The sequence below is a fragment of the Columba livia genome, chromosome 1, assembly GCF_036013475.1.
Source record: "Columba livia isolate bColLiv1 breed racing homer chromosome 1, bColLiv1.pat.W.v2, whole genome shotgun sequence".
NCBI classification, from domain to species: domain Eukaryota; kingdom Metazoa; phylum Chordata; class Aves; order Columbiformes; family Columbidae; genus Columba; species Columba livia.
Window position 1 is genome coordinate 145,030,379 of NC_088602.1, and position 24,199 is coordinate 145,054,577.

General features: G+C 43.2%; 1 protein-coding gene and 1 non-coding gene across 9 annotated transcripts in view; one reads left to right on the forward strand and one right to left on the reverse strand.

Annotated features, from left to right (window-relative positions):
* Positions 1-14,003, reverse strand: part of BICD1 (BICD cargo adaptor 1) — a 183,567-nt gene extending 169,564 nt beyond the window's left edge. For 2 of the 8 annotated variants that reach the window (XM_065034924.1, XM_065034934.1), the window contains exon 1: positions 13,339-13,694. In XM_065034924.1, the coding sequence (XP_064890996.1) occupies positions 13,339-13,551 (213 nt within the window). In that variant the 5' untranslated portion in view covers positions 13,552-13,694. Of the gene's footprint in view, positions 1-13,338 lie in introns of all 8 variants that reach the window. The other 6 variants (XM_065034942.1, XM_065034927.1, XM_065034901.1 and 3 more) reach the window with 5 other exon arrangements.
* A 5,377-nt stretch (positions 14,004-19,380) lies between these two features.
* TRNAH-GUG (transfer RNA histidin (anticodon GUG)) lies at positions 19,381-19,452 on the forward strand. Its single transcript has one exon. It is a non-coding gene; the product is annotated as a tRNA-His (tRNA).
* Positions 19,453-24,199: the final 4,747 nt, after the last annotated feature.

Below are 24,199 nucleotides of genomic sequence, written 5' to 3' on the forward strand. Positions count from 1 at the left end.
GCAATATTTGATTTTTTCAGAATGTGTCCACTTCAGCAGTCTGTTCTTTCACAGGGTAACAAAGAACTAGACCTGTTTGCTAACAAAATTACTTTTTAATAACTGCAAACCATTTTATGCTGATGCATGTTTTCATTACTACTATATTCATGTGACACCTGTCAGACACATACAATCAGTGATCACTCCAGTGAATTTTATTTCACTGTAAGCTCTTGCCGCTGAAGATCCTAACCAATGTCGATGACCTTCGAGGCTGGATGCATCACCCATCCCTCTGGCAGCAGCCAAGGTCATGCTGTCTCACTCCCTCCAGCTTTTTCCCCACATCCATCCCGTGCTCTGGTAGGTGCTTCACCATTCATAACGCTCTCACTTGCAAAGCTGTAATTCCTTTGTCCACAAGCAGAACAAAGCATTGGACTGCAAGCTACTAAAAATGTTGCTTATCAGATTTTTGGACTCCTTTTCAAGCAGTAGATTACTTTCTGCTAAAAAAAAAAAAAAAAAAAGGTGATAAAACACTTGAAATAGAGGCCTCTCACTCTTAACCAGAGAGTTTTCCTTAGGAAACAGCTGAGCTGAGGAACCTGGCAGGATAAGAGTCTCTCCCGTAGGGTTTGGGGGCAGAATTCAGGTTCCCATTTTCCACACTCACTCCTTCAGAGTGGAATAATTAACAACAGGATCCTTGGGTAACAGCAAGAGAGCAGTGACTGTCGGTACACAGCCCAGCTTCAGCTGTGGGTGCCTAACTCCAGTTCTCACCAGTAAAGAAACCAGGGCCTCCATTTCAAGAAGAATCTTGTAAATAAGGGACCTCCACAGAAAAAAGAAAAAGTATACACAGCATGGTCCTTAATTGCAAGCCTTCCTGTTACACACAGGGAAAAACGTTACTTTTACCCAAACAAGGTTTATATGCCCTTTTTATTTTCTTCTCATCATCCTACTCTGCTACGAAAGCAAATTCAACAGCCATAAAACACAGACGTGACTCTGAATGTCTCTAACCTCAGCCCAAAGAACAGTGAGTAAAGTACTTCAAAAACACCAAGTGCCAAAGCTATACTCAAGGCATCACTGCATTTTCTGTTCTCTAATAAGTTTCTCTCCATAAGCAAGAAGGCAGAAAACATTTGAAATCACCAATCATGAAACAGTATTAAGTAGATTACATCAAAAATGTTTAAAACTTGGAGCCTAAATGTGTATCCCAAAATCTACATACAGTCACTCAGACCAGTGTGATCTGTAATTTCAAAGTACATGGGCAAAAAGAAGTCATATAGATTTCATAGAATCATAGAATCATTTCAGTTGGAAGAGACCCTCAGGATCATCAAGTCCAACTGTAACCTAACTCTAGCACTAAATCAAGTCCCTAAGAACCTCGTCCAAATGCCTTTTAAAGCCCTCCAGGGATGGTGACTCCACCACTTCCCTGAGCAGCCTGTTCCAATGCCTGACAACCCTTTCTGCGAAGAATTTTTTCCTAATATCCAATCTAAACCTCCCCTGGCTCAACTTAAGGCCGTTTCCTCTTGTCCTACCACTTGTTACTTGGGAGAAGAGATCAACACCCTCCATGCTACAACCTCCTTTCAGGTAGTTGCAGACAGTGATAAGGTCTCCCCTCAGCTTCCTTTTCTCCAGGCTAAACAGCCCCAGTTCCTTCAACTGCTCCTCATTAGACTTGTTTTTCAATACAAGATTGCTTGGCCCGCTTAGTAAAGCAAATTCAATGTTTTCCATTATAACTAAAATACAGACTTCAGAGTCCAAATTTCCAGGTATCTAAATCTGATAATCCAGTTCTGTCACTTTAACATGGATTTTATTTTAGGAATAGTAAGCATCTAAGAATATATAGCACCATTGTAACTTCAATTTCAACACATCTGGAAAAAAAATGTTATCACTCAACTGCATTGTTCCAGATTTGCTCCTATTTTTACACAGCTGAGCTTACAGCATGCTAAGGGAAAGTTCTGTTATTATCAGATGGCAACCCATCATCCCTTAACTGACAGAAAAAATAAAAAACTTACCTAATGCCCAAAGTACTGCACTCCTGACATACATCATGTGCCTCTATCTCCCGTATTTGTATACATAATTATATGCCATCTAACTACTGTTCCTCTTTATGTAGTTATATATCATATACTTATTTCACCGAGGAATCCTTGTTACCATATCCTTACATTTTACTTCAAAATTTGCCACCAAGGAGCCAGATTTATGACTGAGATTTTATGGATTAGTAATTGATCTAGTGCACATTTTTAGCTTACTGCAGATGGAAGGTACATGTCAGCCGGAAAATCTTTCATCAGGTTTCTGCTGGGTTTTATGTTTGGTTTTGTTTTTCTTTCTTTGCCCTTACACATTTGGAACTAACCAAGCGCATGCACATGATCAGTTACTGGAGCACAGCTGCGTTATGACAATTCATTAAACTGCAAGAATAAGATCACATATCTACGACCCAGTAATTATAGCTATGCCAGTTCTCCCTTCTTTGGTGGGAAGAAATTTGAATTCTCAGTTTATCGTTCACATCCTGATGATAGCGCTGATTGCCAGAAGGTGGTGGGCACAGACTCAACAATTAAATCATTGTCCTGTTTTACCTTTGACTTACCCATGTAGCCAGGGCTTCAACATTGGTCTTCAATCATACCTGCTATAAATGACCCTGAGGCACAATCCTACACACATTGTTATAGATAGCATTCTTCAAGGAGCTGCTTAAATAAAGCCTTTCCTTACTGTTTGTAGGTGGGAATCACACGCAGTTATCAAAGAAAGCAAGAAATTGATATAAATGTTCCCCTCAACTCAACTCGGATGAGCTCTGTGTGTTTGCCATTGCTGTGCAGACACCTGGAATTGTCCAGAACAGCACAACCTTCTCATGCTTTGCAAAAACCTTGTGAGGTATTCAGGGTATAAGAAAAACTTTTCCTACCCACCTAAAAAGGCCCCAACTTGTCTTTATTGAAACTATGAATTATACAAACTACAAGCTATTGAGAGCACATTTCTAATAAGAGAAATCATAGATTTGAGTTGAACAATTAGTTGTTAAGTATCTTGGGTTAGCCATCGAATTGAGAACCAGAAGCTATGGCTACACAGAGTTTAACCCAACTGTGAACTCCCCATGTAACCCCGTAACAAATGTTCTAGTTCTCTTAAAACTCACATGCCAAAAGGCTGAGATCTCTGCCTTGATGGAAATACGGTGCCAGGATTCAGTGCAATTTGGTCTCCTGCATCTTGCCTTTTGGATGTGAGTAGACAAGAGACTCCAGTCCTGAGCAAGACTAAATCCAAATCATGCTGTGTTCATGTTTGGCCAACAGCCAAGCTTTTATAAATGGATTGTTTCACCACGCTACCTGTTCCCTTTGCCTGACCCAAATTCCTATCTTTGCTCTTAGAAGCTTGCTGACCCTTTTCCATCTTCCTATCTCAGCTTTACAACTACTAGGAGCTGGTTTTCCTCCTCTAAGGATCCCAACCAGAAGTTAAAACTGCTACTGTTAGCAATTTTCAGCGTCTCTTTGTGCGTGTTGCCAGTGAGGACAAACAGCCCTCCATGGTTCATTTTCAGTACCCTGACATTTAAATCCATCCGGAATGACTGGAGAAACCAAGGAAAAGCTGTTGGATGCAGATAAACCTCCCAGAGCGCATACTGAATGCATGGCATTGCTTCTACTAACCCTGTGTCATCTGTGGGCTCTGAGAGGTCACAACATTAAAAACAAACAAACACAGACAAAAAAAGAACAGGAAGGAAAGAGGAAGTTTATATAATTCAGTTTAAATCTCCCTGGAAGTTGATTGATTGAAGTGAAAGTGACTGACTCTGGTAACTGAGGACTTCTTTTATGCCTCTTGCTTAAGCACAGTGTTGTAAATATTACTGCTAGCACTGGGAAACTACTTGCTGTGTAGATGGGTTTAACACAGCTGTGCAGCGCAGAGGCAAATGAGGTGTGAGGAGAGAGGGTGATGGAGAGGACACGTCCATGTGGGTGATGGGCCCCTCTCCCAGCACTGACCGCAAGGACTGAGAACACTATCTAACCTCACTGGGCATCAATTTCCCTGTTTGAGGTTAAATAAATAAACAAGCTCAGAAACCAAACAATAATTTTTCAAAAAAAGTTTTGATTTTTGCAAAACCTTATGGAAAAGTGTCTTCTTCCTGTGCATACACTCAGTCAACCTCATTTTAAAGCTGCCTTAAATGTTGTCTTTCCAAGGGTAATTTTAATGGTGAGGACACCACAAAGCAGAGCTGACAAATCCTCTGCTGTTTCATTTTCAGCCTGTGTTAAAACAACATTTCTAAGTATTTCTGGGGTTCCCTCATGTCATTGCAGTGTCTGAGCAGAGCACAAAAGGTCTAGTCTGCCACGAATGGCCAGATTTCTTACGCTCATGCAATGACAAAAAGGGTTTTTAATATAAAAAAAATCAACTCATATCTTACAGAGTAGCAAATCAATACTAATAAAGACTGAAAAAAAAAAGAAGATTAAAAAGTCCATAAACTGTCACAGACAGGAGACAAATGCTATACAAGAATGACAAGCAGAAAAAGACATGCCAGAGAGGGAGGAACCACAAGAGAGATGCAGAAAATGAGAGCAGACCAATTTCAGTCTTAGTTGAAAGCCTCGTGGTGTTAATAGTTTTCATAGGTCTATCCCAAACCTACAGATTTAGGCCAGTGGCCTGCTCCTTTTAACTATTAAGTTAATTAAACTTTGATAGTGAAAGACATTCAGAAACACAAATATGATAGTCCCAAAATTATTTTTAATACTACCCACCGCAGAGTTCCCATTAAAACACTAATCTGCAATCTAGCTTAATTTCTTCCTGCTTACTTCAGCTTCGGACACCTGCCCTCACTGAGATGCATTTTTCACCTTCTGACTAGTACTAACTACTTCCATCTGTAGCTGGTCTGTACTCATGGGCTGCTTTCACAGCACAGTATGAAAAATTGCTGTTTACTCCTCATAATCATCTGCTGCTAGTGAAGCAATGGGTAAAGGGACAAAGGGCACATTCATGTCTCTACATGCCATATTAATTCCTCTAAATGAGGAAAATACCCTCTTCTCCTTCCCTATAAAAGAGAGTGTTGATGAGTTCACGAGGAAATGAGGAAAGAAGACTATAGAAGTCACGCCACAAATCTATGACAGTTCAGCAGAAATGAATGCATGCTTTTCAGTCTCTGCCATTATAAATTAAAATAATCCCAAAGAAAAAAAAATGTATGGTACAGAATTGTATTGAATTAAACACTACCCACCCTCCCCCGTGCAGGTACCAAACAAATACAGAAGGGAAATCTATAGCAAAGGCAACTGCAGCAAAGCCCTACAAGGTAGCGGAGCCATGAGGGATACAGAAACAAGCTGTGAATCTGATTTTATTCCAATTGTCCATATGCAAAAACATAAGAGAAAATGAGGTGCTGAAGAATAAACATAACCAAGCTCATCTGAATAAAAATGAGAGGTTGGTCAAGAAGAAAGCTCTTTTTCTAGAAGCCCTCAAAACAGCCAGAAAAATACATGTCCTTGCATGTATTTTCCTCCAACTGCCAAGTGCATAAGGTATATAAACGTTGCCCAGGTGCAAATTTAGTCTATACATCTGACTTTGAGAATGCTCTTCACTTTACCATGATGAATGTTCACAAATTACTGTTTTATGCCAAATCTTATTTTCTCCACTATTGTTTTGCCCCTAGTTGCAGTTTCAGTAAAGCCAGGTGTTCAGTCTGACTGCTGTTGTGCATACAGACTCCATGCACACCCCTTAGAAGGAAAATCCACAGTGCAGTACAGAAGGGGCGGAAAAACATTTCACCTAAAGGAAGGTGAAAAGATGGTAGCAAATTATTTTTTTAATCCATTACAAAAGGCCTAATTCCAAACAGATGTGGACTTTCATATTAAAATCTCTTCAGTGAGGCCTAATTTTATATTAGACAGGAAGTACTTCACAATAATAATGCCTGATTTACCCATTAAAACTTCAAGCAGTCATTTTAAATTGGGTACTAACCCAATATTTTCTAGAAAAGCTACAAAAATTAGCTTCTGCGTGACATAAAATCCAGTTGCAACCCCCCATTATCTCAGAGCAGTTCAGCCCAGATGACTGATTCAATCAAAATCCCTCAGATTAGAGAGGGATTTCTCAGATTTCTTAGATGAAAGATTGAAAGTAAGAAAATAATTTACCTGTGGGGAGAAAACAAATAGATCTCTAGTTAGATTTATTTTAGGAATGCATGAACCCCAAGTATCTAGAGCTGACTGTCATTGTTTAAGGGTTGTTTATTGTAGGAAGACTAAAATCCCATGTTTATCTGTACTGCCTTGTAAGGATGCAACACAATTACTGAGAGCAACTGGCAATACAGGTCCCTGGGGAGAAAAAAAAAAAAGGTTCATCTACATTTTTCTTTGTATGCTGACAAAGCTCCAACAATAGCCCTAATTTCCCCTAAGATGATTTCAGCTGCTTATGTTTTCTGTAGGCTAATGCACAGGATTCATTTCCTCTTAGAGGAAGCAATCCCGCCGTAATTTGATGAGCATCTCTTACCATCAGTACCTGTTTAAGCAATCCATCCCATCCCCCTCTTTCCTCCACATATATCCTCGCACTGAATTTTGGCAATACAGGTAAAACAGTTTAGGGGAACGTATTGTGAACCAAATCGTGTAACCAATCTGGGTTACAGATCGCATTCACCCCCTCCTTGGTTATTTTTAACTGAGGTCAGTTATCCTACCCTGGTGTGACAGTATATATAAAGGGTTGCAAAACTGAGAGCAAGAACAGGGGCAGAGATGACAAAGGGAGATGTGGGGTTGTCTTGCTGAGAGAAGAGCACGTGAAACTACGCCCGTAGTAATCCCAGGTCAGTGCAGTCTTAATGACAAGCAAGAGGAAATTAAATTCAAGTAAGAAGTGAGACTATGGCTCTGCTAATGGTCAGTGTTTCGAGGCAGCATGCTGTTATGTATTGGGTGACTCACAGCAAGCTGCTACTGGAATTTAACTGGGCAGAGTGGGCACCCTCAGAGACCTTCCATTGTTCAAGGTCCCCTGCTGTCTCTCTCTTTCTGTAGTCCAACTTCCTGCTCGCAGAAGAGTCAGCTCTGAGCTCAGAGCGAGTTCCTTAGGTTTGTACCCAGTTGGGGCTTGAAAACCAGCATGGAAGGACATGACAGAACCTCTCTGGACAGCTTGTGGCATTGCCTGTCCTCACAGGGAAGCAGTTCTTAAATCTAGTCTGAACCCCTCTAGTTTCATTTTATGCCAGTTGTCTCATGTCCTCCCACCATCCACCACTGTGAAAAGCCTGGCTCTGTCATCTCAATAATCTCCTTGTAGATATGAGCAGGCTGCTGCTGGGACCCCACAGCTACCTCTTTTCCAGGCTCAGTGAGCCCAGCTCCCGCAGCCCTTGCTCTTCACAAGGCAAGTGCTTCAGCTCTTGACCATCTTGGCGGTCCTCTACTGAATTAGGCCCAGTTTATCCATGTCTTTCTTGTACTGGGTGAGCCCAAAACTAGATGTCATTTTCTAGATGGAGTCCAACAAGTGCCAATTTGAAAGTGACAATCACTTCTCTCAACCCAGCAGCTATGCTTCTGCTAATAACAGTCTGGGATGCTGTTATCCTTTTCAACATCAGGGCACACTGCTGGCCCACATTCAGCTCAGTGTCCTCTAGGACAGGGGTGTCAGACTCATTTTCACTGGGGCCCACATCAGCCTCGCAGTTGCCGTCGAAGGGCCGAATGTAATTTTAGGACGGTAGAAATGTAATGACTCCTACATTTCTACCATCCTAAAATTACATTCGGCTCTTTGAAGGCAACTGCAAGGCTGATGTGGCCCCCAGTGAACATGAGTTTGATGCCCCTGCTCTAGGATACCCACATCCTCTTCCACACACCCACTCCTCAGCCAGTCAGTCCCCAGCCTGCAACAGCCATTCCTTGTAAGCATACCTCCCAAAATGTACTGCTTAGAGCATCTTCAGACTCCTTTTGCTGCAGACCTATGCTTATAAGTAAGGTGTAGAGTGATGAACACCACTTAGGGCTGTTCTGGATCCCACTGCTGTGTGAGCCCCTGCATAATAGCTTGATCACTGATGTTCTTATATTCACTTGCACATGCTCCTTTCTACATGTAATGGCTTCACATACTGCTCTGCTCTCTTCTCCTAACCAAGACAGCTGTGAAAGTGAACTTGGTAAAAACTCTTCTGTTAGCAGCATATGCCTTAGAGACAGAGGTTGTGTTGGCTGGGCTCTGGAGGAGACAACCCTGAAGAAAGTGTCTGAGTACTGTCCCTCCAGCTCACCCACCATTGCCCTGTCCTCACCTTTGAGCTGGGTGCTGGGCACTGCAGCCTTTCTGAGTGACACACGAACACACACCAAGGACAAAGTGTTGAGAGCAGGATGAGATGGTGAAAATGTTCAGCCTCATCCAGCACAGGCCCACAGATTCTGTCACTGGAAGGAGGTGTAAAGATATACTGAGATGGCATCAGTTCACAGCTTTCTAGTTATGTATTTGGGACACATTCATCTTTGGGAAAAATTCAGAACATTTCGTTGGGATTTATAAGCAGCTTCACACTTTTCTAAGCATCCTGTGATGCAGGCAGCTGCGTAGAGCAACCCACATTTAACAGGGCTGCATTTGGGACGGGGAGTCTCCCCCTCTTCTGTCTTTTTTGGGTCCAGAGAAGCCCTAGAAACTGTACACTTCAAAGATGGAAGAGGCAGAGGTGACACCAGCAGCAGGCGTTCAAGAGGCTTTGGAGAACAGTGGAGGATCTGAAGGGGTAGCACCATGCCAGAAGAGAGGGGAGATGGAACTCAAGTCCCCTGCATTAAAGTAGTGCAGGGGAGAATAGAACAGGAAAGAAGCTGCCGGAGAGAGCTTCAGGTCTATTCCCCAAAAACCCTTTTCAGTCACAGACCAACAACTGTTTGTGGAAGCCTTATTACTAAACTGACTAAGCACTTCATAATCATTGATAGAACATCTCCATGAGGTAAACAAGAATTTTCAACCTGCCAAGGATAGGCCTGCTCACCAGTAGCCTGGTTTCAATAATTTACCAAGGATAATTTGGCTTCAAGTAAAACAAACACCAAATTACATCTTCAAGCTGGAAATCAAATAGTCAGCTCTAGCCCAGGGGAGGAGTTTGTCTCAACAGAATGAAATACATAAAAGCCAAGAAGCCAAGTAAGACGTTGCCTAAGTCAGTCAGTCAAAGAGGGAGTCAAGGAGAGGGACTTGAGGTTCTACTCAGCTCTTATGTTCATTATTTGATTCCCAAAGAGAAATCTCCACATAGGAACTGCCAGGCCTGAATGTCTTGCAGAGTTGGATATCAAAGCTTCCTTCCATCCCCATTGTATCACGACTCAGGATGACTTATAGTTCTCCCCTTTAAAAATATTACAGGCCACGAGTGCACAATAGCTAATCACAGATCATTAAAGGGTTGAGGTTGGAAGGGACCTCTTGGGACTGCTTCATCCAGCCCTCCCTGCTCAAGCAGGGACAGCTATAGCAGGTAGCACAAGCAAGAAGATCAATATGAAGCCATTTTATACTTCATAAAAAGAATGAAAACTAACAACATTGTGAACATGTAAGACCACAAATACTAAAACCACTGGAAAATTACTTCCATAATATATGATGGTCACTAAACTTCCACAGCAAGAAAATGCAAACAGGCTGCCTTCAATCCCATGACTAATAGCAATGAGTCTTATTCGTTGCATTGTCATGGACTGCAGGTTAAAAGGCACGTCTTCTAAAGTAACTTCCTGAACAGGGGATTTAAAACTATAGGGTTTCTACCACAGGGCCAAAATTCCACTAAGTTTGAGACGTAACTAAGGCACACACATCATTTACAGACTGGGGAAAAGAAAAACAAATATTTAAAAATATTAATGTTTTGTTTAACACTATAATCTTGTCTAGCATCAGGACCACAAGCACTCCACCTCATACTACTGAAAAAGCTGTTAAAGTCAACACAATAGAGTATACCTTTGCACATTCCTGACATTCAGTTCATTTCTGAAAACATAAGATTGGTAGCTGGTAGATGTCTTGAGTGTTCCCTGGACAGCTTGTGTGTGTAATAACTGCTCTAATTGGGAAGAAACCAGGACACTGATTAAAACTTCAAATTTTTTGTAATGTAAATCAATCTCCTGGCCAAAAAACATCTAAATCTTAGGCTAAAGCAGAGACCTCTGAATACAGGACAAGAAACATCAGACCTTACCAAAATAATTCATATTGCATGGTGGATAGCATATATCCTGTATATAAATATTAATATTTAATGTAATGTATTGCAATTTGCTTTTACTTCAACATCCTATAATGGCTTTACTTTCCCACCTCACTCTCCAGCAACAGAAATTATCGTATAGCTGAAGCTCTGTATTGCAATCTATATAGAAAAGGCCCTGCTGAAGTTCACTAGAGTTTTGAATTGCTGAGGAGCATGGGAGAAGACCTCAGATCCTTGACTGCTAAGCCATGACTGAGTAAAGACGGACAGCTCTGTTTGCTGAGCAATAAAATACAAAGAGCTCCTAACAAGACAACACAGGAATTTAATAATGAAACAATTAAAAAAAGAAGACTTGCCTTAATAAAATTCAACCCCCATAATTAAAACCGTTCGGTAAAGGTCTGCAGGAGAGGTTAAAGTCCTAAGCATAATCCTGCCCACACTCTTGCACCTACGATTCCTCATGAATGGATAAACTATTTGTTTCAGCATAAACCTGAGGCCTAATTTCTATACCCAAATATGACCTGGGAGAGGCTGCAGATGTAGTGAGGGAAGAGCAGAAGCACAGATCTTCACTGACACACTGGGAGTCTTCCAGGCTCCCATTAGTCAGTCATGGTGTTTTGATGTCCTGCCATGCAGACCACACCAGGCCATCATCCAAGACATCCTCTGCAGCTCCTGCTGGAGATGACACACAAGGACTCTCCTCCACACATTTTGGAGGGAGCCTTAAAAAAAAAAGCTGTCTTTGGACTTCTGCCACTTTGGGAGCTTTCAAGCAGAACCCTACAGCCCCAAATCTATGTCCCCGAGCCTACACAAGACACTTTGCTCGAACTACCTGAATTCTGCCTTGCTAGTGTTGTCAGAGGTGCTACTTGCTTGTGTCTCACAGTTACAAGTCTGATTAGCATTCAGGGAACAGCCGTAATGGAGGTGATAACAGAGAAGCTTAGAAAATAGATAACAGTGACAGGAAGGGATATGAGCAAATTCTTCTTTGCAGGGCTTGATATGCTATAAGAATCAGTGTGTTAGAAGCAAGAAAAAATCTGAACTGGAAACTGGAGAGGCTCCAGTCTTGCTTGTCATCAGGCAAGCTACAGGATTTATCCTCTTCATGGATGGCCTCAGTGTCCATGCTGTGGCTGGCACAGCATGAAGGCATGGCCCCACGGGAGACATTCTGGGCTGCAGAGCATGCAGTCCCACTGACTTCAAAGGGAAGTAAACGGGAAGGGAACTTGTGCTCATCTTTGATCTCAGTTAATCATGTTAACTAATCTTCTAGTTTAATAATTTCAACTCAGTTCCTTGCACTATCCCTTCTATCTGTGGCCATGTGCACCCATGTGTCACCCTGGTTTCTGATCAGTCTTTAGTACATTATTGTGATGGGATAACAGCTAGCTATAGTTCTGTTTATCGCTTTCTTCTCACCCCAGCCCTCGGAAATTGCATTGTACTTTTTCCCCGTAATTACTGCCGGTTCATTTCAAAGAGTGCCGCCTTCGAGCCAGTGCAAATTCTGTATCTCTATTCCGCAACCTGTGATTACTGGTTTCAAAGTCCTGAGCCTACTGCATAGGCTCAGCAGGGGTGGGGAGGCAAGAGATCAAGTTTAAGGAGATCAATAGGTTTTTCTGAACAAAACAGCTTCATTCTTCTTATTGAAAATATATTTTTTTCAGTTCCCCTGGACACTTAACCAAGACTGTAGAATAACTCACCTGCAAATAAAATTAAACCTTTATTTTATTGAAAACACTTCTAAAAGTGCATAATTTAGTTTTCTAAAGAATAAATTCATACATAATCTAAGTTTTTTTAAGTGGCTTCCCTTGATATGGAATATGTTCATGATTTCTAACTTAACAGAATTTCTGCACATTATATATAGCAATATATTTTTGTAGAACAAAAAGATACATTTTAAATTTGGGAGAATATCTGTTTCATGCTTTATCTTCTCTTTTCAAAATATGTGATTAGTTACATTCTAAGACAACATAAATATACCATAAAATGTAGAAACACAAGTGCTGCATATGTGTGTACACACACCCCTTCTGTAGCTCCCATGTATGTGCACTGTATCAATCTCAAGTTACTTCCCTTAATGATGAACATAGGAAGAGTGATGATGTTTCAGAGTCATGTTTAGCAAAGCTGAAAGATAAGGTAGGTGCAGCATTCCCCTACTTTATACTTTGGATATTACAAAAACACATTTGAAAGATAAACCAAGACCACCCCTCCAAGCAAATATTTTATCCTTTCAGCATGACGCAGAAGTTTAATTTCCACTGGTGGGGGGATGACCTCAAGACTGTTGTACGGCTACTTCACCCCCCTTAATGGCAGCAATTCCCCTGACTGGCAGAATAGAGCAGGTCTATAAATAACTTCCAAAGGAATTGTCTCTCTCCTCACGCACTGCAGACAACTGTTTACATAGATCCCGGGTCCTTTCATACTAGGTTTACTCAGTTCTCATCCTACGGGCTGTTTAATATCCTCTTTCTAAAAAAAGCCTTGGACGATGCAGGTATGACAGGAGGCACCCTCCAGTGCTGCAAATCCCTGTTACCAGAAGTTGTGGCTCCCGGCGGCCGGGGCAGGAGCGCGGCCCCGGCTCCAGGGAAATTTCCCATGGCAGAGGGGTCGCAATCTTGTGAAATGCGTCCTTAGGCTCCACAGTCCCGGCCGATTCTTCGCTCCCGGGAAATCCCTCCTCCCCACCCCACGAATCCCCGCAGCCACTCCAGGGCCCGGGCATCTCTGCTCGCCCACCTGCAGGGGGCCGGTCCGGGGCTCCGGGTAGAGACACGAGTGGGGCAGCCCCGCACCTTCTCGCACCCGGCGGGACTGCGCACCCCTGCGCGGAGCGGGGCGGCGGGGAGACACAAAAGCCTGGGCTCGCTCACCTCCTTCAGCTGCTCCAGCTCCTGCTTGAGGCCGTCATACTCCGCCTCCAGCTCGTCATACTGCTGCTTGAGGGTGAGCTTCTCCTCCAGCACCACCAGCCCATACTCCGCCGCCTGGATCTTCTCGTGGGTCGTCTCGGAAAGCTCCCGGGTCAGCCGCTCGATTTCGCTCTTGTAATGGTCCGCACCCTGCAGCACCTCCTCCGCAGCCATAGCCCCGCCGGCACTGCCGCGCCGCCGCGCCGCCGAGGCAGCCAGGGGGCGGGCGCGGCCGAGGGGCGGCACCGGCACCGGCACCGCCGGCCTGGGGATGGGGATAGGGATAGGGATGGGGATGGGGATGGGGGCCGGAGCCGCCTGCGGCAGCCGCCACCGAGCGCGGAGGCTGGCAGCTCCGGCGCAGCCGCGGCACCCACCCCCTCCCCGGACTCCCGGGAGACGGCGAGGCCCTGCTCGCCTCCCCCGGCCCTGCGGCAGCCCCGGCTGCCGGCGGCAAGGGGCGCCTGGGCCGGGCGGGCGAGCCCCCGCTGCCCGGGGAGGTAGCGGCGGCGCGCTGGAGGCCGCGGCGGCGAGTGGGTCGGCCGGGAGCGCGCCTTGGTGCGGCGGCTCACAGGGAGATGCTGCCGCTGGCACCCGCCTCTTCCCGGGGAGCCGGCACCTCCGCCTCCCTTCTACACGGTCCCTCCCCTGCGCTCTTTAAGATGACAACAGCGTCCTCAGGTTTTGGCATTCGCCGCCGGGGAAGAGGAGAAGCAGCACCCAAGCGCAGGGGCACGGTCAGAGGCACCCGGGGCGGTGGATCCAGTCGGAGCCCGGCGCACCTCACGCCGGGGTGTCACCGTGTGCTCCGTGCTGCCTGTGCGGGGCTGCTTCTGAAACATCCACCGGCCCCCTCCTCTCCTGGCAGCGGAGCGGGGGCTGGCCAGCCAGCCGTGGTGCAATATTAGGGCCTCTCGGTTTTTCTCAGCATATTGCAGCGATGGGCACATCAGCGGCGGGGCTGGTAAAACAGAAAGGGAGATGAGACCACATCTGCAATATTGTGTCCAGTTCTGGGCCCCTCAGTTCCAGAAGGACAGGGAACTGCTAGAGAGAGTCCAGCACAGAGCCACGAAGATGATGGAGTGGAGCATCTCCCTTATGAGGAAAGGCTGAGGGAGCTGGGTCTCTTTAGCTTGGAGGAGACTGAGGGGTGACCTCATTAATGTTTATAAATATATAAAGGGTGAGTGTCACGAGGATGGAGCTAGGCTCTTCTCTGTGTCAACCGTTGATAAGACAAGGGGCAATGGGTATAAACTGGAACACAGGAGGTTCCATTTAAATTTGAGAAGAAACTTCATGGTGATGGTGACGGAGCACTGGAACAGGCTGCCCAGGGGGGTTGTGGAGTCTCCTTCTCTGGAGACATTCAAAACCCGCCTGGACACCTTCCTGTGTAACTTCAACTAGATGTTCCTGCTCCGGCAGGGGGATTGGACTAGATAATCATTTGAGGTCCCTTCCAATCCCTAACATTCTGTGATTCTGTGATGCAGTGCAGTAAACTGTGGGAGCAGGAGGGCAGCATCAAATATTCCCCTGGTATTTTGGGAAACTGGAAAGGAAGAGCTTCCCACTCCCTTCCCCATGGGAATAGGCAAGGAAACCTGGACATGAAACAGCAGCAGGATCAGGGCACTGAGCAGAGGCCACGCTTCCATGACTGTTAGTGCAAGATCTCTGCACTACTGGTTAGACAGCAGGACAAAAGTGATTCAGACCAGATGCAGTCACACCATTGTTTCTCTGTCAAATTAACCAGAGGACCTGATGCATAGATTATGTCAGTTTTATGCTGGCTGCAGAAAGACAGATGCTACTTGTCCAGCATAAAATTAGAGTGGTGCAGACAGACAGTAACTGATCTCATACAAAGCCTGCCAGTAAAAAGTTAACACACTGGATTAGGGGCATTTTACGTATTTGAACTGGAAGAGCAAGTTCATCCTGGATCGATGTCATAATGTCCCACGTAACAGCCTTTTTGTTTGGTACTACAAGTCTTAAACTCAAATGTACTGTTTCTTCAAACTATGGCCTGCAAACAGAGACCTGATCTTATTGATATTGATCACGTTTCACTGTAAGTACTAGCAGGACTGGGTTTTCACTCTTTACAAATATCTCTCTTTTCTTTCTAAAATACTAGCAATACTACATTTTTGAAATTCAGCAACTGAGGTTGAATTCTAATTTCCAGGAAAAGAAAGGTGGCATTTTTGGTTGTTGTTTTTTGTTTGCTTGTTTGTTTTTTTTTTTTTAAAAAAAGATATATACATGATGGATATTGCTGCCCACCAATGGTGCACAGTATTGGAAATCAAAGACATAGATTCACTTTCTTGTTGACCTGTTAATGGGGTTTTAAACAAGCAACAACCCCCTTCTGCCTCAGCTTCCCCATGTCTAAGAAAGAGGTAAAAATGTTTAGACTCTTCAGCAGAGAGTTTTGAAATCTGCAAATTGAAACTCTAACGCTAGTTATACAATTTATACATACAGTAAATAATACCTATTTTATAGATATATGTGCATGCATACATAACTAACTCATCGTAATCTAGCCTGCATAAACACTTCTTTTCCTTGGCTAGAGAACATAAATGGAAGAAGCTAGCAAAGTAATAGATGTTCTGTCAATTTTATATCTTGAAAACAGCTTCCAAAAATGCACATATTAAATCAATTCTCGTGTAGAAGCAAGTGTGAATATTAATAGGAAAGAAACAAATGTGAATATGAATAGGCAAGGACAGTGAGTGGCTCTCGTGGATGACTGAATGTCAAAACAGAGAGGAAAGCACCAGCACTCCAACCATCATTCCAACTGTACACCTAATCTCAAAATAATTTTCTTAAAAGAGCAGAAAAGATTCTACAAAACAGAAGGAAACCAACTAAACAAACAAAAGTAAAAAAAAAAAGGCAGAAGCAAAATGTTGTCTCAAGAGTTTTTACAAGTTCTAGTCTAGCTGCCTTCCTCAGCTTTTGACCTAGGCGATTGTGCAAGCAAGCCTTTCAGGAGCACTTATTCAGGAATGGATTGGAAAACAAATAGCTTAAGACCGGAGCCTAAAACGAGCAGTTGGGTCAAGGACAGTGTGGAAACTGGCTGAAGCAAACAGATGCCTATAGCTAATCTAGCCTTGTGTAACTCCATTTAACATCGTTTAGCTGACAATGGCACTCACAACCCAAGAGCAGCCTCACCACTTGTTTGAACATCTGTACCCCAGAGAGAATGTGTCATTTTTCTGCAGCACTTCACAAGAAATTTAAGTAGAATCTTTCCTTTTAAATCTGGAAGGGGGAGTGAAGTCCAGATATTGTGCACTGTGCAGAAGTTCACAGTGGCTGTGGAAGAGTTTCCATAAACCAGAGGACCTGCAGCTAGTCTAAATGGAAAACACCCAGCATGTCCTTGATCTGCTATCATTTGTACCCATTTATTCTGCATCTTGCCTCCTAAACATATGCAACATCAAATCTGGCTCATTTGATAATGTTTGTCTTTGTTTTAGAAGATTATTGCTTTAGAAGTCTTCTTCAGGAGGAAATGAGTCCTGCCACAGACTTGTCAGTTTCTCTCCGCTGACTACAGAGGACCTGACACAGATGTATACACTCAGACATATACATTTGATTAAATGAATCCTGCATTTTGCATCTCTGTATTTTCTTAGGGCTTAAAACTGGCACCTACACTCTACTGTCCAGAGTCCTCCATCTATATTTATAATGGATCACTAAGGCCACTGATGGATCTGAAAAATATTCAAGCTCCTTTCCCTAATATAAGGAGCTCTGGTTCACCTCATTCCTGACTCTGTGGAGATGAGAAAAGATGGACAGTCCTATAAATAGCCTTTTGTTTTTAGGAAAAAGGCATAATTAAAGAAGGACATGTTGCAGCATGACCCAAAGGTCCCTAGTGAAGCACTCATAAATGAAGCAACACAACGTCCTTTGATAGAGATTTCTTGCTTTCTGGAGTGCAGGTAATAATGTATGGATTCAAGTGACAGTACAGTGGTGCCAGCAAAGTGCTGGTCTCCGTCACAGATCCGGGGTACTTTTGGGAGCATATTTATCAGTACAGATAGCCCTAAACAATTATATTGGTATTTGAAACAATTTCACTGCCTGGATATACATCACCTCACATTGGTTTAAGCCCTGCTACAATGCTCTTACATTTTCTGCCTCCCTCAGCTCTAAGAACATGCCCCAGTCTTATTAAAAGTTGGCATATCACCCACCCTGTGTCATTATTTCTCCTTCATTTTGCCCTGCTGCACCCCTTTCACATGAGTATTTCAGACCAGTCTTTAGTCATTTAGTGACATTCAACATATCCTCATAAAATGAGCCTCCTTCTGATTGCATCCATATCATGAGCAGAAATTGCCCTCTGAATTCCTGACATGTCATACTGGTGGACTCCTAAACTAAAGAGAGTAGGTTCCACTACCAAAAAATTAACTTCCGATTGCACAGTTTTTGAGACAGTCTTGACATTCAAGGACAGGCAAAATGATATAGTTCAAATCTTGCTCCAGATAATATTATCCAAATTTCAAACCATTTAAGAAGCATTTGATGACCTATATGAACTACTGTTTCTACATCTTATTGGAAATATAGTTATAAAAGCCACCCTGTACTATATATTGCAGATGGCTGAACCCCTCCACCTACAGCATACACGGAAATCACTTTGAGGCCATTTGTTTGGTGCATCTCAGAGGACCATCACCCAAATCTAACAAGTGCTCATTAGTACTGTTTGGCAGGCTTGCCAATGGAAAAGGGAAAAACAAACAAACAAACAAACAAACAAACCCAACACCAAACCAAAAAAAAAGTATAAGAACCAATCTGTCATGGCTGGTAGGAATGGGTTTGATTTCCTTTAAGTGAAAAGAGAGGAAAAGCACTGAGGGAAAACAGTAGGGTAACTGTGCTGGGTCTGGTTTGGAAATAAACAAGTGGCTGCTATACCACCAAAGCTTTGTCTTTCCCAAGCGCTAATATCCACCACACATTTGTAATGAATGACCAGCCTAGAGATAAAAGGAAGGCACTGAGAGGAAAATGCAATTTAAAAATATATTTCAAGATCATAGTGCAATACAAATGGTAATAGGTTTGAGGAAAATTAGTTTACAGAGCATGTTAAGAGAAACTAAACACAGGAGCTAATAAACAATAATGCATGTAATGAAAAGTAATGATATTATGCTGATTAACATGAGCGTCAGTAATCAGAAGAAAGGCTTTCAACCAGTGGCATCCTTATGCAAATCCTCTGTGAAATACCTTTAAAGGATCTGCAAAGGATCTGCAAAATAAAACCTACGGTCATATGTGCTTAAATTTTGTGTACAGGATCCTATATCCCCATCAGAATAATCCTGGGCCTCAAAAACCTGAAACGGTTGAAAACCACTAATGTAGAACAAATGGAATCCAAAAGGAATACAGGGTAAATGAGAACACTCCAACAAGGAAATCACAAAAAAGAGCTTTACATAAATGGTTGGCAGTATGTCTTGTGTCCAATGAGCAGGGGTTAGAGAATGAAAAATGAGTTTTACAAAAAAACTACCAAAAATAAAGTGTAAGGACATTTAGAAAACACAGTCATCAAGAACTAAGCAGCACACTGGTACCTGCTGTATAGAAAAGCTACAGACTATAGCAAATAATTTGAAACGTTATTCTGTTAGATTGAATAATACCACAGCCTGAAAGGATGTTGCTTTCAGCAAGTGTTGCACATGGGACTTGATTCAGCTCCACAGCCATCAGCTGAGTCTTTCAATTGACAGCATTGCTCCTGGGCTCAGGACCCAGGATGCAGCTCTTCCACACTTTGCATAGATTTACAGTACAAAAAAAAAATGGTTGAAAGCAACACAGAAAGGATCATTATGCCAGTTTAAACTACTAGGCACTTTCCTGTGACACGAGGAAGGTCTGTCCACCAGAAGCTGAGTGGCTGTGATCGTACAGTGGTCAGTACTCTGCGTTGTGGCCGCAGCAACCTCGGTTCGAATCCGAGTCACGGCAAGAGCAATTTTTGTTGAGGGAGGTGATTGTCCCGCTCTGCTCTGCACTGGTGCAGCCTCACTTGGAGCACTGGGTGCAGTTCTGGGGGGCATCACAGTTAAAAAAAAGGACATAAAGCTACTAGGGAGCGTCCAGAGGAGAGCCACAAAGTTGAAGGGTTTAGAGGGGAAGCCGTATGAGGAGTAGCTAAAGTCTCTGAGTTTCTTCAGCCTGGAGGAGACTGAAGGGAGACCTCATGGCGGCTACAGCTTCCTCACAAGGGGAGGAGGAGGGGCAGGTGCTGATCTCTTCTCTCTGGTGACCAACGACAGAACCTGAGGGAATGTCAGGAAGATGTGCCAGGGGAGGTTTAGGTTGGACTTTAGGAAAAGGTTCTTCACCCAGAGGGTGGTGGAGCACTGGAACAGGCTCCCCAGGGAGGTGTCATGGCCCCAAGCCTGACAGTGTTCAAGAAGAGACTGGACAAGCCCTTAGACACATGGTGTGAACTGTGGGGTGTACTGTGCAAGGACAGGTGGGACTTGGTGATCCTTGTGGATCCCTTCCAACTCAGGACATTTGATGATTCTATGAATACTTTGTCCTAATAGCTTCTCAGCAATTATATCTGGATAACTCAGAGTGCAAACTGTTCATTACCAGACAAATTTAAAACCAGGATAAGAAGGGAGAACACAGTTTCTCTCAGAAGCGGAAGCATCCATTGCCCAGAGAACCACTACAAACAGGGCTCAGGCAAACTGCAAAACAGCCAGCCATCTAGGGCAGCAAATTATTATGAGAAATGAGGGCAAAATACTATTTCCCAAAATGCTTTTTTACTTCTGCCAGAGCCTCAGAAATCCAGGCATCCAATGCTGTGCCTACTGAGAACCAGGTGATGTAGAGAGGCAAGGCAGTTGTATTTGGGAGACTGGGCCCTTCCAACAGTTCAGCTCCACTTTCTCCCTCTGAGCTTCAACAGAGCAGCAGGACAGTGTCTCCACTGCTCACTGGCTGCACTTTGCAGCTTTCCCCTGCCTTATATGATACCCCCTTCTATCCTCACCTGTCACTCACTCCTGAGGTGTCCCAGCCTCTGAATTACAGACATGGAGGGCTAGGAGGCTCTTAGAGGGTCATTGAGTCCAATTGCACAGGGAGGTTGGGATGAAATGCCACCGGACCATTCATGGTTAGTGTTATCCAGCATGTTCTTATAACCCTGAGTGACAGATACACAACATGCCTACAAAGCCTTTTCCAATATTGCACCAGCATCACAAATGAAAACTTTTCTAATGTAGAGTTTAAACTTTTTTTCACTACAGATCAAGGCGATCTATTCCTATGCTTCAGTAAACACCATGCCCTCTACTTTGATTTCTTCAATGTTTGAAGGCAAATCAGTTTTCTCTTTTCTTCATTAAGCAAATTTCCAGTGTTTCCTCAGACCCCTCAGTCTGCCCTTGTAAATCATCCCCTCTAATCGTGTCCATTGCACTGAACTGCCTTTTCTGAACTGTCCTATTGCTTGCTCTTCCAGGCTGACCATAGTCCCACCAGGTGAAGGCTTCCCCACTACTGAATAGCATGAGTCAAATACCTCCCACATTGGTAGTGTACCACTCCTAGTACTCCATCTTATGTTTTAAGAAACAACAACATATCGTTAATTAGCATGTTCTTTGTGGTCTATCATAGCTTCAGGACCTTTTTTTGTCCTCCTGCTTTTCCAGTCATCTACATCTTTGCGTTTATCTCTGCTGAGGTTCATTTTTTTGATTTTGGATCTCTTATTCAGTACATCAAGATAATTTTGAATATCTTCCTCCAAAACACCCACAATTGTTTTTTGTACAGAGGCATCAACAAAGTCACATGAATGTGTGTTTAGCTGTTCTTGGTCTAAAAATCTCTCATTCCCTAAGAGCTGGATCAGATCACGGAGTTTCTTCACTATGCACAGCTGAGTTTGCCACATTTAACTCAAATCCAGCATGATAGAAGCATGTTAATTTTATGCCATCACAACAGCTGAGGGGATTTTAAGCAGAAATACTTCAAAAACTGCATGTAATTCAATTTCCTCAGGGTCTGCTGGCTGGCCACAGCCTCTATCTATCTTCCCCTGCTTAGAAATGGCCACCTCACTCCCACCACAGCTGCCCTCCATCTCTACCAGCCCAGCCCCAGGCACGGGGCTCTGCCCTGCTGGAACCCCTCAGTGCCCTGGCTACATGGGGGTCCTCCCCATGGCTGCCAGACAGCCCACCCATGGCTCCCCAGCACCCCCAGGTAAAGCTGTCACACTGCCGTCAAGCCATCAGTAACAACCTCCCCGTAAGTACCTGTGGAGACTAACGAGGGGCTTTGCCAGCTGGAGCAGCTGGTCCCTCCACACAACAGCTCTCCTCAAAGCAGAAAGGGACAGGTCTGGTGCCCTCTTTTCTTGGCAATTCTACCCTGGCACTTTTTAAACCTGATTTATTCCTTTTTCAGACTCTCTCAAATCTATTGCTCAATCATTTTAGTGTCTTTCTGGGAAGTGAAATGAGGCTATACATTATTCCTCTGGTCTCCTTGTTTTTATTATGTCAAGTCTCCGCCAACATCTTTGGAGCGAGTGGATGTGCAGAGCTGCCCAGTTCCCAGGCTTCCTCCTAGCATGGCAGCATGGGCAAAATCAAATTAACAGGTACATCCCCTGTTTGAAATCGGTGCTGATTATGAAATAAGAACCAAACTGCAGCTTATGGTCCTATTTTAACTGTTTTTTTCTCCTCAGAAGTTATTACTGTGGGAGAGGAATTAATTTGTATTTAATAATGCGCCTTGTCTTGAAGCTGAAAGTCAAGGATCTGCAGTGCACCTATTAAATATAGCTTCAAAAAGCACTCATTTCTGCTAAAGTTAGAATTTGCCTTACATTCATTATCATGCATCAATGGCTAAAAACATTTACAGACAATGACAGCTGAGAGAGAAACTGAAATTTTTATATGAATCTAACTATAATGTTGTGTTGATAATATGAGGAAAATTTGATTTAGATACTAAAAAGGGTATATAACTTAGCTTTTTTTTTTTTTTTAAAAAAAAAAAGAGCTATAAGCTAATATTTCAGTGCTCAGGAATAGGTTGATTGTGGCCTTCTCTCAAATGCAGCTGCTAAACACACATTACAATGAATGCAGAACACACAACACAAAGAAAATTACATTATGTTTCTATTCAGTGAGTGTGGCATTTGGGAAAGGTGCCAGGTTCATGACACTATCCTATAAACTTGGGGTTTATTAGATTTTTGTCAAAATACATAATGCGGAACAGGTGGCATGTATTCAAAATGCTAAAATAAAGGCTTACAAAGAAGGCATCTGGATCAAAGCTACAGCTGTTTTCCTCAGGTGAAAGAGGAGTCAAAGCACAATTAAGAGATTAAAATCTTGAACTAGAGATTGACTTCATTGTGAATTTTCCCACTTACACTTTGTATGTCTTGGATGAAACAATTAGTCTATCATAAACCAGGGTATTGCAATCTTAACTACTTAAAAACATCCCTAGAACATTTTTCAATAATTGCATTTATACTATAAATGCTGCTTCTTTTAATAATCAGATTATTCAAGATACAAACAAGGATTGGAATAGTTGAAACACGTATTGCATAAAATTATTTCATTTGAATTCTGCGCTGTCAAATCTGACCCTTAAAAAAAAATTGAAACCCATAAAAAAAACAAAGAGTAGTTTCTTTGTGGTTTGTTTCACCATAATATTTTGGGCTATTTTCATTTGCCTTATGCTTTCTGAGCCAAGTCAAAACCAGCTGGTATCTGACTCCAGCTTTTCTTTACAACCAAGGCCCTAACAGATTACTGAATGGACTTTTGAGGTCTGGGAGAGATGGACTGTAACTAAACCTGCGAATTAGCAAGACATCATGAGAATGCAATAGCTGCCAACCCTGACCATACAGGCCAGAAAGCATGAATGAATCCCCAGAGCTCTTCTGGTAGGAAACCCGGTAAGGATTTTGGGTGAAGCATTTTTCTTTCAAAAGAAAGTCTTGTCAGCAAGGACAAGTAGAAAGATATCGTGTTGTATTTTAACAATAGCTATCTGCATGTATCTGGCTGGGAAACAATAATATGGTATAAGAGTAGAGTAAACCAGTTGCAGTGTGCCAGAGCCTTTCCTGATACGTAGTACCATTTGGGAGGGGGATAAAGTTAATGGGGAGTTTCTGTGAAGTTGTCTCCTGAGGCTCTTTAAATTTCTTCTGGGATGATTAGGAGTTTCTTAAAGTGCAGCAGATGGAGCTTGGCATAGGGAGTCTGTGAAGTGGGGGCATAACCACCTTTGGGTGCTGAGTGTTACGGTTGCTTACAGGAGTTTCTGGTATAACCACAGGCAAAGGCAAGAGGGATGCTGCTATTTGCCTACTTTTGTTTGCCCAGCTGGGCAGCAAAGGATCAAGGGAGAATAGAAGAAATAATCAAATTCTTGCAAGCGTTGCACAAAATTGGGAAGAGAAATAACAGATGGTAGTTTCTTTGATGCAAGAAACCCATCTGCTACTGCTTCACCCATAAGCTCCTGGAGATACTATGTGGAAAAGCTTCAGAGACAGCCTGTGAATGGAAAATGCGAATGTGGGTTGTATAGAAGATGGAAGAGTAATTCTGCTTGTGGAAGGGGACATGACAAGAAGGGGAGTTGTACTTCTGCTCAGCTCTTGGTAAGTCCCAAAATAGACTTG